This window comes from Schistocerca serialis, chromosome 5, assembly GCF_023864345.2.
Source record: "Schistocerca serialis cubense isolate TAMUIC-IGC-003099 chromosome 5, iqSchSeri2.2, whole genome shotgun sequence".
NCBI lineage: Eukaryota > Metazoa > Arthropoda > Insecta > Orthoptera > Acrididae > Schistocerca > Schistocerca serialis.
This window is the reverse complement of record NC_064642.1, coordinates 118,607,237-118,621,994: the sequence shown is the minus strand read 5'-3', so window position 1 is coordinate 118,621,994 and position 14,758 is coordinate 118,607,237. Positions and strand designations below refer to the sequence as shown.

Genomic DNA, 14,758 nt, shown 5'->3' with positions numbered 1-14,758 from the left:
GGCATATGTGCAAACTGAAGCAGCAAATGAAAATTTGTACCAAGGCTGGGGTTTGAAGCTGGAGCTCCTGCTCAGTAGACAGATGCACTAACCACCGCGCCAATCTGACACAGTGGCTTTGCACAACTGCTTGGACTACTGTAGCAGGCCTCCTCAGTCCACAAAGTCCCATTCATGCCTCAGCCCACTTAGTGTTCCCCGTGGCCTTGAACAACGTTGCAGAGACTCTACGACTGTACTGGAATAGTGCCTCAGCATAGAACATAATGTGGGATCCTGTATGAAACCTAGGCATAGGTGCTTTAATGAAATGTAACTCTATGTTTCCAGAGATCTTTACAAGTCTCAAAGTATAAATTTTGATTTGTCATTTCAGTCTTCATATGTACATCTTAGTATCTAAGACCTGAAAAGGTCTCTGGAACCATGTGGTTTCTTTTGAAAGAGAAAACAGTTGGAACTTTTGGATGTGTGTGTGGTGAGAGCGGCAATGGAGGCGGCACAGCCAGAAGCTGCTAAGGGATATGGGAGAGAAAACGTACAGTTGTTAATGATTATGAAAACTTTTTATTTATTTTTATTTACATGTCAAGTTCTGTAGGACTAAACTGAGGAGCAAATCTCTAAGGTCATGGAACATGTCAGTACATGAAATTACAACATAAAACTAATAACAGATAAAAATAAAATGTTTATGAACACAAAAAGTCAATCTATAAGTTTAAGTAAATGCAATCAACAATACAATAAGAATCAGCTTAATTTTTCAAGAACCACCTCGACAGAGTAGGAGTGACCCACGAGGAAACTCTTCAGTTTTGATTTGAAAGTGCATGGATTACTGCTAAGATTTTTGAATTTGAGTGGTAGCTTATTGAAAATGGATGCAGCAGTATACTGTACACTTTTCTGCACAAGAGTTAAGGAAGTCCAATCCAAATGCAGGTTTGATTTCTGCCGAGTATTAACTGAGTGAAAGCTGTTTATTCTTGGGAACAAGCTAATATTGTTAACAAGAAATTACAGTAAGGAATACTAATATTGAGAGGCCAATGTCAAAATACCCAGACTTGTGAACAGGGGTTGACAAGAGGTTCATGAACTTACACCACTTATTGTTCAAGCCACCCACTACTGAGTCAAAATTATCCTTTTTATAATGGGAAGAGTTACCCCAAAATATAATACCATATGACATAAGTGAATGAAAATAAGCAAAGTAGACTAATTTTCATGTCGAACGATCACTCATTTCAGATACCGTTCGAATAGTAAAAATGGCAGCATTAAGTCTTTGAACAAGATCCCAAGTGTGGGCTTTCCAGGACAGTTTACTATCTATCTGAACACCTAGAAATTTGAGCTGTTCAGTTTCACTAATCATATGGCCATTCTATGAAATTAAAATGTCAGGTTTTCTTGAATTGTGTGTTAGAAACTGTAAAAACTGAGTCTTACTGTGATTTAACATTAGTGTATTCTCTACAAGCCATGAACTTAGGTCATGAACTGCACTATTTGAAACTGGTCCAGTGTTGCACACAACATCCTATACAACCAAGCTAGCGTCATCAGCAAACGGAAATATTTCAGAATTACCTGTAATACTAGAGGGCATATCATTTATATAAATAAGGAACAGGAGTGGCCCCAACACTGATCCCTGGGCCACCGCCCCACTTGACTGTATCCCACTCAGACCCCACATCACAGCCATTAACAACATTGTTAATAATGACCTTTTGCTGTTTGTTGCCAAAGTAAGAGGTGAACCATTTGTGAACTACTCCTGGTATTCAGTAATGGTCCAACTCCTGGAGCAATATTTTGTGATCAACACAATCAAACGCATTAGTTAAATCAAAAAATATGCCTAGCATTTGAAATCTTTTGTATAACCCATCCAGTACTGTGCAGCACAGTACTTTAATATTCTGCTAGGCACTCCATCATAAACATGAGAGTCCTTAGTCTTCAGTGATTTAATTATTGACTCAATCTCCCCCTTGTCTGTATCATAGAGGTTTATTTCAGACATCAATCTTGGAAAGGCATTTACCAAGAATGTTGTGAGATTCCCTGTAGAAACTAAATTTTTATTTAATTCACCAGCAATGCTCAGAAAAGATTGTAAAATACTATACGTACATCGGATTTATCAGTAGCTGAAATATTTTTACTACAAACTGACTTTATATCGTTGACCTTGTGCTGCTGACCAGACACTTCCTACACAACTGACCATATGGTTTAAATTTTATCCTGTGAATTAGCTATTCTATTTGTATACCACATACTCTTTGCCTTCGTAATAACATTTTTAAGCACCTTACAATACCTTGGGTCAAATCTACAAATAATCAAAAATTGAAATGATAATGTGTTTTTGTGTGATAAATAGAGTGAAAGAGAGAAGGAGAATGGGGTAAAATATCAGATTGGGGGAAGAATTGGGGGTGGGGGTGAGGTGAGTATTTACATCAGGAAAGAATGAGGTCAAGGGAATGGAGGGAGTTAATGTGGTGCCAATGGACAAGAACAAGAAGAGGCTTAGATCGAGGGGTCTGTTGAAGTGGAAAATGTGCCGTAGGTCAAGCTAGACTTCTGGAATGGAGTCACAGTGGTGTGGTTTATATCTGGAAGTACTCGAAAGCAAATGGAGACCTGCAGTCAAATAGTCATTGTGATTCTTAACCTGAGTGGTTAAGTCCTTAGTAGCAAGATGAATGGTTAGGTCAGCCTTGGCTTTTAAGTCACAAATAGCCAATTGATACATAGCTGTGCTTTCTGACTTAATGAGAGAGGACTGGAAGGCAGGTATTCATCTACAGTTTTCTGTGAGTGGCTAAGCAGAAGAATGGAAGGACAAATGTCCACAATGCCATTATGGTGGAAGACAGTGTGTCCTAAAGTCTTAATGATCACCTCAAAGAGAAGTTGTATAATTAATTTTTAATTTATTTGTAGGCCTATGTCTGCAATCCGAGTACACATTGAAATCCCCAATGCCACAGTTCTGTAGCATGCCACTTGAGGAGCCAAAACAAAATGGTGTGGCCCATTGATAAAGACGACTATTGTGAGATAACATTTTTCTTTTTTTTCACGTTTGAAGGGGAACAACACTACAACAATCCAGGCTGAGTTACCAGAAATGTGTGGCAACAATTCACCGTCATTTGGCACTATGATTAGGTGGCACAGCTCTTCCAGTGTGGTCAGATAAATCTGAATGAACAAGAACAAAGTGGTAGACCATCTCTGTGTGAAGAACTGGGAATTGCAGGAGAAGTAGAGACCTTGGTGCTTAAAGACCAGTATATCACAATTGAGATGACAGTGGAAAAAGTGAAAATCAGTCAGCATCTTGTACCACATTTCAAACATGACAAAGGTTGTTGTACCTATCTGAAAAGCCCACAGAACTGGGGTAGCAACGAAAATGTTGCAACTATGTCTGTGATCCAGATGCCTTTTTTAGCTGCCTAATTACTAAGGATGGGTGCTGGGTGTATAACTATAACTCTGAGACAAAGGAGCAAAGCAAGCAGTGGAAACATGTGAATTCACCACAACCGAAAAAGTCAAAGACCCAACTATCATCAGTCACTGTGATGTTGAAAGTTTTTTGGGGCTGCCTCAATGTGGTGGTAACAGATTGTTTGAGAGGGTCGAACTGTCACAGGAGCATACTAATGAAATCTGCTGATGAGCTTATGGGAGGCCTTCCAGATGAAGCAGTGTGAGAAACTAACCAGGGGGTGTTTCTGCTCCACAAAATTCCCCACCTCAAGTTGATTTTTTTAAGGTGAAATGCTGTTGAACAGGTAAAACACAGATTTCTATAACCAAGGACTCTGTTAATTCATCCATTGTTTGGAAAAATTAGTCACATTGAAGGTTGAATTTGTAGAGAAGGACTAACACAATCACCAAGTTTCATGGTCACAGCTTGATTTTTCTTTTTTTAAATGTTGATTAATATTTATGACAACCTCTCTTACAGTAGTGAATCTGTCTTAAACACTGGATCATGAGGACATTTTTGGGATGAAGCAGTCATTAACAGAAAGCCTTTAGCACACATACCCCAATCAGTTTATGTTTGGCTTGCCCTGATAAGCTATCTGTCTGTGTCAACTTTCTTTCCATAGCTCCTTGCAGTGGTTCTATGTAGCTTACGGATTCTCATAAAATTCTTGTAATGGCTTCTTTGCTAAATCATTCCTATAGGGACCATCTGTTGTAAATATAAACAAAACACATGAGAAAATGTTTTACTTATTATTATACATCTAAATATACACCTGACCGGCTCCTGTAAAGTGCATGAAAGAGGGTACTGCATATTTGCATTTAGAGGAAGGAAAAGATGACTATCTGTTTGCCGTGGTTTGCATCCTTATATCTTTTGATATTCTCATGGTCCCTATGCTTAGGAAAACACAGGGGCAAAGAGTCATCTATCAATGGCAAGCCCGTTAGATTTACTTACACAGGCATTGGATGCTCCACCACCACACATCTGTTTAGGGGATCATAAAAGTCATTAGGCCACTAATAAGTACTAAATCTTTTGGCTATGATGGTATTTCAATTAAAGTACTAAAATCTTTTGCTAATGCGATATTGTCCCCCTTGAGTTACCATTGTAACCAGATGAGGATTCAGTTTGTATTTCCTGAAAGACTAAAGTAGGTATTAGTAAAATCTAAATAAGTTGAGACAAGCAAGTGTCCTCTAATTATAGGCTGATCTCCCACCTGTTTATGTTCTTGATAATGTTTCAGAAGGGAACTTAAAGCACAAAATTGAAGTACCTTTCTGAGAATATTTTTTAGTTCAGTTTAGCTTCTGTAAAGGCATCTTTACTGAGAAAGCAAAACCTTTTTTTAAAAAAAATCACCAGTCTTCTGGTTGTTTTGATGCAGCCCACAATGAATACCTTTCCTGTGCTAACATTTTCATCTTGGAGGAACATTTCACCCTATGTCCTCATATAATTGTTGGATGTCTTCCCATTTCTGTCTTCCCCTACAGGTCATTCCCTGCTGTCTTAACACATGTCCTGTCATCCATTCCTTCTTATTGTTAGTGTTTTACGTACGTTCCTTTCTTCACCGATCCTGCAGAGAACCTCTTCATTCCTCATCTTACCAGTTTATCTAATTTTCAGTATCGTTCTGTAGCATCACATCTCAGACACTTCAGTTTTCTTCTTGTATGGTTGTCCCACACTCACAGTTCATGAGCATACAATGCTGTGCTCCTAACATTCATTCTCAGAAGGATCTTCCTCAAATTAAAGACTATGTTTGATGCTAGTTTGCCATGATATGCAGTTGTCCTCTGCAAGTCTACTTTTTATATCCTCCTAGCTTCATCTGTCGTGTGTTATTTTGCGTACAAGGTAGCAGACATCCTTAAATTCATCTAATTTGTGGCCACAAATTTTGATGTTAAGTTTATGGGTAATGACATTTCTGTTATTCCTCATTATTTCCATCTTTCTTCGGTTTGCTCTTTTAAGTCCATGTTCTGTAGTCACTAAACTGTTAATTCCATTGAGCCGATCATGCAATTCTTCCCCAGTTTCACTGAGGATAGCGTGTGAATCTTATCAGTGATATTCTTTAACCCTGAAGTTTAATCCTTCTCTTGTACCTTTCATTTATTTCTGTCATTACTTCAAAGTTTCAAAATTTCCTGAAAATATCATCTTAAGAACATACGGTAGAAATCTTGATGATCTGCCATGAAGAGAAATTATAGAAGTGGCCATCCCAAATTGGTACCTTTGATACCTAAAAATCATAGTTTTTAGAAGTTTTCTCAGGAACCACCATGAACAAACTGTGCTGTTATAAGCTGCCAAGGTCCATCCTAGACCACACCTAAAGTAAAATAAGCAACCAATTTACTCAATTTGTCTGGGCTGGGAGAATTGCATTATGTTTAAATTTTGACCTAGTACTATGGGAATGCTACATTATGCCCATTCTTCCAGTAGGTATGGAAAGGACTATTGAAAACACTTCACCCCTGATCTCTGTGATGAATAGAACTCGAATATGACCCGTTTGCACAGGCTGATAACATGTTGCCAATACACATTCAGACAGTACATTGAAAATCCACAGTAATCCAAAAACAAAATAAAAGAATACCTCATTAACCATTACTACAATTTGTCAAAATATTAGAACTCAGGGATGTAACTTTCACTTAAGTCTAATTCTAATATTTGCATCAAACAAATCTGGTGTTTGTAGTATACAGGATAGTAGTTTATGTAACTTAAATGTTTTGTTAAAGTGCTAGATAAAAACAGCAATTGATTAGAGTCAGAGGAGGAGCAATTGCTTTTTTCGTAGTACCTGTCTTCCACGTAGTATGCTGATATAAATTAATTCCCATAAGTATCAGTGTGAGTTTATTTGCACTAAATGTAGCTTTTTCTTAGTGTACTTTACATAAGTAACCTGCAGAGGGCACTTGTGCCTGTTGATGTGTAGCTCGACTCATTCCACATCCCTGAAGGCTCTCCTTCATTATGGGATTAATGGATCACAATGTGTAAATTAATTAGAAAAACTAAAACATAAGGATTAGTGGCATCAGTATATATGTAGTTTCCTTTACAGATGTATTGCAATTTACTAGATCAAATCTGAGATTTCCATTCAGCTTCCATGTGTGGCACAGGAAACGGTGAGAGTGGGAAGTGGCTGGAGTGCTGTGATGGCATAAGTCTTTAACAAGTTTTACACACATTTATTAATGAAATTCACCAAATCAGAGTTCATGCATAAGATGGTCATAAGCAAATAATCCAGCGCCCAGTTTACAAATACTATCTTACTATTCAGTACTTTATAACATATGGTAAAGCTTCTACCCCTCAGAATATCTTCAGTTTTACAGATAACGGGCATGAAACAATATACTATAACTGTAAATTATAGAACACAGCTTGGTTAATAAAACATCAACAAAGTTACCCACTGCTAACCACAATCCACAATAAATGAGAGAGCATTTCAGTCAGGGCCAGCAGTAAAACAAGATCAAAATTTTGTACAGCACAATAAGCAATAAAATATAGATTGTCAGAGTTTAATACACTATGCCCTACAGCAGCTGCATTGTACTGGCAATATGACCTCTTCCACAATTTAAATTGCCGAAGCCAGACACAGTCATCAGCACAGGGTTTGCACTGAACAGGGTTTGCACTGAACAGAACTGGCGCAGCCTCCTTTAACTTTCATAGCTGAGCACTTGCTGCAGTTAATAACAACTTGTATCCTGGCAGCACCACATTCCTTGGATCCACAAAACTGAGCATCGTCTGCTTGTCCAGACCAGAACTGATGCCCCATCTGGACAGCATGCCACCACATGTCCAGACCACAGATTCCACCAGACTACTTTCACTGCTTTGCTGCATGAACTTCCACTATGCCTCATCGAGCTGGTTGCCCTCTTAGACAGCTGCTAGTTGCTGTGCCTTCCTGCTAGCCATCTTCATACTGGCACCTTTCCACTGAGGTTGCACACTGGTGGCAACAGCGTCCATCCTGTCCTCCTAATACAGTGGGCCACTATCATGAGCAATCTCCATGAGCCAGCAACGCCATGATGTAAATGTGACTAGGCACCATAAGTACTGTGGCCTTCCTACTGGGTCAGTATGCCAGTTGTCACCTTGCTGCAATGCTGCAAGTCACTATATAGCTGCTGCTGGTGTGGTCTGCTGTTATGGAAAGGAACACCAGTACTGATGTCAACTGCCAGATTGGGCATATGACTGTGCTGTGAGAATGGCTGGTACCTTGGGGTTGTCTCATTTCATACCTCTTTTTAGTATCGCTTTTACTTGTTTAACGGATGTGACAAGTTGCAGAAGTTAACCACTTTTCTTATAATCAGATACTACTGGATTCTTTCCCTTTGTTGTGTGTGTCATCAGCTATTAATCGCCACACGGTTTGAGACGTCCTGTCACAGGCTGCATTGCCCCTCCCGCCGGAGGTTCAAGGCCCCCCCGCCCCCCGCCCCCCCCCCCCCCCCCCCCGGGCATGGGTGTGTGTATTGTTTTTAGCATAAGTTAGTTTAAGTAGTGTGTAAGTCTAGGGACCGATGGCCTTAGCAGTTTGGTCCCTTAGGAATTCCCAAACATTTGAACATTTTGTGTAAGTCTAGTGACTGATGACCTGAGCGATTTGGCCTCGTAGGAATTTACACACATTTGAACATTTTGTTATTCACCCACATTCAGTATACCATAACATACTGTATAAGTCATTCTACATTTCCACACAGTCATCCAGTGATGATACATACATTCCTGTAGAGATTAGCTCCATCAGTGAACAATTGAGGGATAATGCTACCCTTATCTGTGAGAAATCAAGAATCTATTAATTAAATATGAGAATAGATTGCTCACCACACAGAGAAAGCACTGAGTGGTGATTAGTCACATTTAAAATTAGGCTAAGCTGGTAGACATAGTTCTGCCTCAGACGTAATACACACACACACACATACACACACACACACACACACACACACACACACACACACACACACTCACTCTCTCACTCTCTCTCTCTCTCTCTCTCTCTCTCTCTCTCTCTCTCTCTGTTGTTTCCTCCAGGTGCTGAGGTCCAAAAGCAGTGAACAATGTTTTTGACTGGGGCTGGGGGGTTAAATAAGATGTGTGGGGTAGACTGTGGACCTGTTGTTGAAGTCAAGCACAGAATTTTGTGCAGTATACTTGGTGACTAGATGGTCCAGTCGTCTCTTGGCCACAGTTAGGCAGTGGTCATTCATGCAGGCAGACAGCGGGTCAGTGCCCATGCCTGTGTGGAATACCACACAGTGTTTGCAGCTAAGTTGGTAGACCACATGGGTGCTATCACTAGTGGCCCTGCCTTTGACAGGGTAAGACATGCCTGTGACAGAAATGGAGTAGATAGTAGTCGGAGGATGTGTGGAACAGGATATGCATCTACATCTACTACAGGGATATGAGTTGTTGGGGTGTGGAATGATGTGGACAATTATATTGCATAGGTTGGGTGGTGATAGAGGGATATTTCTCATTTTAGGATATAACAAGAAGTAGTCAAAACCCTGGCATAGAATGTGATTAAGTTGCATAAGTCGTAGGTGGTAGTGAATCACAAGGGGGCACCCCTTTGTGGCCAGTTAGTAGGCATGGGCATTGGTATGTGACTTGGCAGACAAAGCATGGGAGATCTGTTGCTGGATAAGGTGGGAGAATCATGTTACACCATGTGGTGATCCGATGGCAATTCAGAGGAAGAGATGAAAATTTAATAGTCATGGATGACTGGAATTTGACAGTAGGAAAAAGAAGAGAAGGAAACGTGGTGTGGTTGTGTTTTTTATGGAGGGTGCTTGCAGGAGTGGGTTTAATAATCAATAAAAAAATAGCTACTACAAACAGCATAGTGAACGCATTATTGTGGCCAAGATAGACACGAAGCCCACACCTACTACAGTAGTACAAGTCTATATGCCAACTAGCTCTGCAGATGATGAAGAAATTGATGAAATATATGGTGAGATAAAAGAAATTATCCAGATAGTGGCGGGAGACGAAAATTTAATAGTCATGGGGGACTGGAATTCAATAGTAGGAAAAGGAGGAGAAGGAAAAGTAGTAGGTGAATATGGAATGGGGATAAAGAATGAAAGAGGAAGCCACCTGGTAGAATTCTAGAATTCTGCACAGACAATAGCTTAATTATAGCTAACGCTTGTGTTAAGAATCATGAAAGAAAGTTGTACACATGGAAGAGGCCTGGAGACACTGGAAGGTTTCAGATAGATTATATTATATGGTAAGACAGAGATTTAGGAATCAGGTTTTATATTGTAAGACATTTCCAGGAGCACGTGTGGACTCTGACCACAATCTATTGGTTATGAACTGTAGATTAAAACTGAAGAAACTGCAAAATGGTGGGAATTTAAGGAGATGGGACCTGGATAAACTCAAAGAACCAGAGGTTGTACAGAGTTTCAGGGAGAGCATAAGGGAACAATTGACAGGAATGGGGGAATGAAATACAGTAGAAGAAGAATGGGTAGCTCTCAGGGATGAAGTAGTGAAGGCAGCAGAGGATCAAGTAGGTAAAAAGACGAGGGCTAGTAGAAATCCTTGGGTAACAGAAGAGATGCTGAATTTAATTGATGAAACAAGAAAGTACAAAAAAGCAGTAAGTGAAGCAGGCAAAATGGAATACAAACATCTCAAAAATGAGATCGACAGAAAGTGCAAAATGGCTAAGCGGGGATGGCTAGAGGACAAATGTAAGGATGTAGAGGCTTATCTCACGAGGTGTACATGATCAAGGGCAGAGCCACGTGTGAAAGCACCCATGTGATTTACCAACTGACCTGCCTATCTAATAATGTACAAGCTTTCTATGTGGGAATGACCAGCAACAAACTGTCCATTTGCATGAATGGACACAGGCAGACAGTGTTTGTTGGTAATGAGGATCACCCTGTGGCTAAACATGCCTTGGTGCACGGCCAGCACATCTTGGCACAGTGTTACACCGTCCGGGTTATCTGGATACTTCCCACTAACACCAACCTGTCAGAACTCCGGAGATGGGTACTTGCCCTTCAGTTTATCCTCTCTTCTCGTTACCCATCAGGCCTCAACCTCCGCTAATTTCAAGTTGCCGCTGCTCATACCTCACCTGTCATTCAACAACATCTTTGCCTCTGTACTTCCGCCTCAACTGACATCTCTGCCCAAACTCTTGGCCTTTACAAATGTCTGCTTGTGTCTGTGTATGTGCGGATGGATATGTGTGTGTGCGCGTGAGTGTATACCTGTCCTTTTTTCCCCCTAAGGTAAGTCTTTCCGTTCCAGATTGGAATGACTCCTTACCCTCTCCCTTAAAACCCACATCCTTTCTTCTTTCCCTCTCCTTCCCTCTTTCCCAATGAAGCAACCTTTGGTTGCCAAAGCTTGAATTTTGTGTGTATGTTTGTGTTTGTTTGTGTGTCTATCAGCATGCCAGCGCTTTCGTTTGGTAAGTAACATTATGTCCAACATGATGTGCTTGACTTCAGTGTTTGCTGCACAGCCTTTGCCATCTAGAACCTTCCTACCAACACTGGCTTTCCTGAATTGCACAGATGAGAACTCTCTCTGCAGTATATCCTATGTTCCGGTAACCCTTCTGGCTTCAACTTTCATTAGTCACTGTCCTTCATCTACCCCCCCCCCCCCTTCCCTACTCTCACTCCAACAATACACATGCCTTGTATTCCACCAATACACTAGTCATTTCCTTTCTCTATACCTCTCCTCTTCCCTCTCCCCCGGACTGCCTCCCAAATCTTCTACTAGCAGCCCTGTCCTGTCCCCACCATGCCCCTGCTCATTCCCTCAGTAGCACATTGTCATCCTCCCCCTACCCTGCTAACCCTCCCCCTCTCCGCCACATGCCTCCTCTTTACCCCCACCATCCAAGCCAGATTGCTGCTCTCAGCAGATGTACATGCAGCCCACATAGGACCCAAGTTGCTATAAACATTAACCATGCAAGTGTATATCATACTGTTATGAGAGTAATGTGTTTTTTCTGCTTTTGAAGGAGAACTTGATCTGAAAGTTAAAAGTTTAGCAGTCTTTTCATTCTGTCTGCCTGGAATCTCAATGACTCCTCTACTGGTGAATAGCAATCTATCCTTTTAATATGTTGTTATTCCGGCCTGGACTTCTCATTGTATATACAAGGTATCCCAAATACAATGTGACAAATTTGTAGGGGAGGTGGGTCATGTCATAAGGATTGAGAATTGCATAGCAACCCATAGCTGCAAACGTTGTTGTATGCCTCTAGGTGATCCTGTACACGAAAGTACTGGAGGGGAATGCTGCTTGTTGGTGCTGTATATGAAAGCACTGGAAGGGAACACCACTAGGTGGTGCTATATGTGAGGGTACTGGAGGGGAATGCTGCTAGATAGTGCTGTAGATGAGAGTACTCATTGGGAACAGAGGATTTCCTCAGTCAAGCACTAGCCAGCATATGAGGAGCATGGAATGGAATATGAATTGTGAGCTTACAGACATGCATCTAATGTAAGGAATAGCTGAGTGCAGTGGACAATCTGGAGGACTCCTTTATTGAGAATACTTCCAAGATATACATCAACCACACCACAGTTTGTTTGTATCAAAATTTGTGCAAGTATGTGTCATTAAGAAGGCATGCTATGATTGGTGCATTCAGTCATTAGGGAGAAGATGTGTTGGATGCCATTGAATTAATCTAAGCACCAGCATATGTGACACTGCCTCAGACTTAAGAATGTTTCATAGCAGTGTCCAGCGTGCTTTGAACACTGAGCCGTTACATGCCTTCCATCTCTAAAGGATGCAGTTGCAGCACCGATGAATATCCTGCGCACATGTGTTTCGCAAAGTGGTTTCTACAACAAAGTGACAGACGTGCATGCCCCAGCTTATGTGTTGTTCACTAATGAGGCCACATTCACTAGGGATGGCATCACAATGGAGTATCACTTGATCAATGAGCTTATTGAATCTACTACCCGTAGCTGCCTTTTTTTCTTGCACTTATGTAATGCCACAAGTAATGAGGATAATGGGCAAGGGGTACTACATTCATAGCGTTGTTGTTGTTTTTAGGGAAGAGACCAACAGCAGGTCATCGGTCTCATCGGATTAGGGAAGGATGGGGAAGAAGTCTGCCGTGCCCTTTGAAAGGCACCATCCTGGCATTTGCCTGGAGCGATTTAGGGAAATCACGGAAAACCTAAATCAGGATGTCCGGATGCAGGATTGAACCATCGTCCTCCTGAATGCGAGTCCAGTGTGCCAACCACCGCGCCACCTCCCTCGGTATGTTCAAAGTGTTTGGATAAGTTGAGAATTTGGGTCTGATGGGAAGTGAGCTAGGGCAGCCTTTCCAGTTGCAATGACCACTGTGTCTGGATGGCTCAGTGGTCAGAGCATCTGCCTAGTAAGCGGGAGATCCAGATTCAAACCCCAGTCCAGCACAAATTTTCAACTTTCCCCATTGATTTCAATCAATGCCCACTTGCAGCAAAGGTCTGTAATTCCTTTGTGTCTTAATTAGTAATGGATGCTGGATAAAAAAAAATGGTGCCTGCTCTTTCGGACAAGTCCAAAAGAACAGACGCCACGTATATACATATGGTAATATCAAAACCACGTTTAAGGCATTTTGAAGAGAAAGGTGAATACTTTCTCAGTTGTATAGTAACCATTTATGAGATGTGGATTCGTCACTATGAACCACAGAGTAAGCAAGAGAGCATGTTGTGAGAAAAGGCATCTGCACTTGCAGAAAATAGTTCAAAGCCAAGCATTTTCAGGAAAGTTGATGATGGCAATGTTTTGGGGTATGTAAGGTTCACTCTGGAGGGTCAGACAGTTAATAACAGTAGCTCCTGTGAGCTACTGCAATATCTGAAACTCAAAATCAAACCAAGGAGGACAGAAAAGCTTTCAAAGTGTGTGATTTTGCTTGTGGATAATGCCTGTTCTCATACAGCTGGGAAAACAATGTAATGCATTCAGAAATATTGGTTTGAGCTGCTTGCGAACTCACCATACAGTACTGTCCTAGCTTCAAGTGATTTTCACCAATTTGATCGGATGAAGAATTACCTGCACAAATCCCAAGCTTTGTCAGATGATGAGGTCTGTAGACAGTGCAAGAATTGGCATGAATTGTACTACAAAGCTACTTACGGGATGAAATTATGACACTTGTCAAGGGATGAACCAAATTCATAGAGAATGGCAGAGATTATTATATAGAGAAATTATGTTACATATAATGTTGTTTTCCCAATAAAAAGTTTCTTTTAAAAGCATTGACTTTTCTTTTTAACCTGTCCTCATAAAAGCCAGTAAGTAATTGTGTTTCTTTTTTATGTGTGTTATTGTACATGTTTGACCCTATTTTCTGCGTTTTGACACATAGATAATTATTTTCACATATTATTTGTCTGCATTTTATGTGCATATATTTAAATTAAAACTGTCACTCTGTGGTAGCAGTATTATACCATGCATTTATATCAGGCATTTTTGAACATATCTGTATAAACTTTTTATCGAAACAGATGTAATGAAATTTCTCCAGCTCTGTTAATGTTGTATAATTATTATTTGATTTTACAGTATGGTTAGACATGCGCACAACTTCCACAGTAGATGAATTATTATCCAAAGTACCCAAGAAGAATAAGAATTGCCTAAAACAGTTATGTGGTCTGCCACTAAGTCCTTATTTCAGTGCTTTGAAAATGAGATGGCTTATGGAAAATATCCAAGAAGTTAAAGATGCAGTAAAAGGCAATCGATGTTGTTTTGGAACCATAGATTCATGGCTTATATGGGTATGGACCCTTGCTTTAGATACTACTTATAAACTATATCTGATGTTCAGATTTCTCTTTTCTACTTTTTCCATGTAACAATGATGTGAGATATTATTATGAATATTTCAACTTATGAATGGCATATAGACCTTCAGACAGATGAGTATAATTCAGTTACCCACCTGTGATATGTGTTTGCAGTAATTATTTCTTCTGTGTATGCATGTTTTTAATCAGATATCTTGGTCCAGTTTCTCACATAACAGGCCCATGTAATATATCCAAGAAAAGAAATAATAACATCAGACCTAAAATAGAACAC

The 14,758-nt window shown here is 40.4% G+C and overlaps 1 protein-coding gene across 6 annotated transcripts in view; it reads left to right on the top strand.

Annotated features, from left to right (window-relative positions):
- The window catches only part of LOC126481645 (glycerol kinase-like), a 177,250-nt gene that overhangs the window by 85,872 nt on the left and 76,620 nt on the right, over positions 1–14,758 (top strand). For all 6 annotated transcript variants that reach the window (XM_050105554.1, XM_050105552.1, XM_050105553.1 and 3 more), the window contains exon 4: positions 14,237–14,454. In XM_050105554.1, coding sequence (XP_049961511.1) covers positions 14,237–14,454 — 218 coding nt within the window. The remainder of the gene's footprint in view (positions 1–14,236; positions 14,455–14,758) is intronic.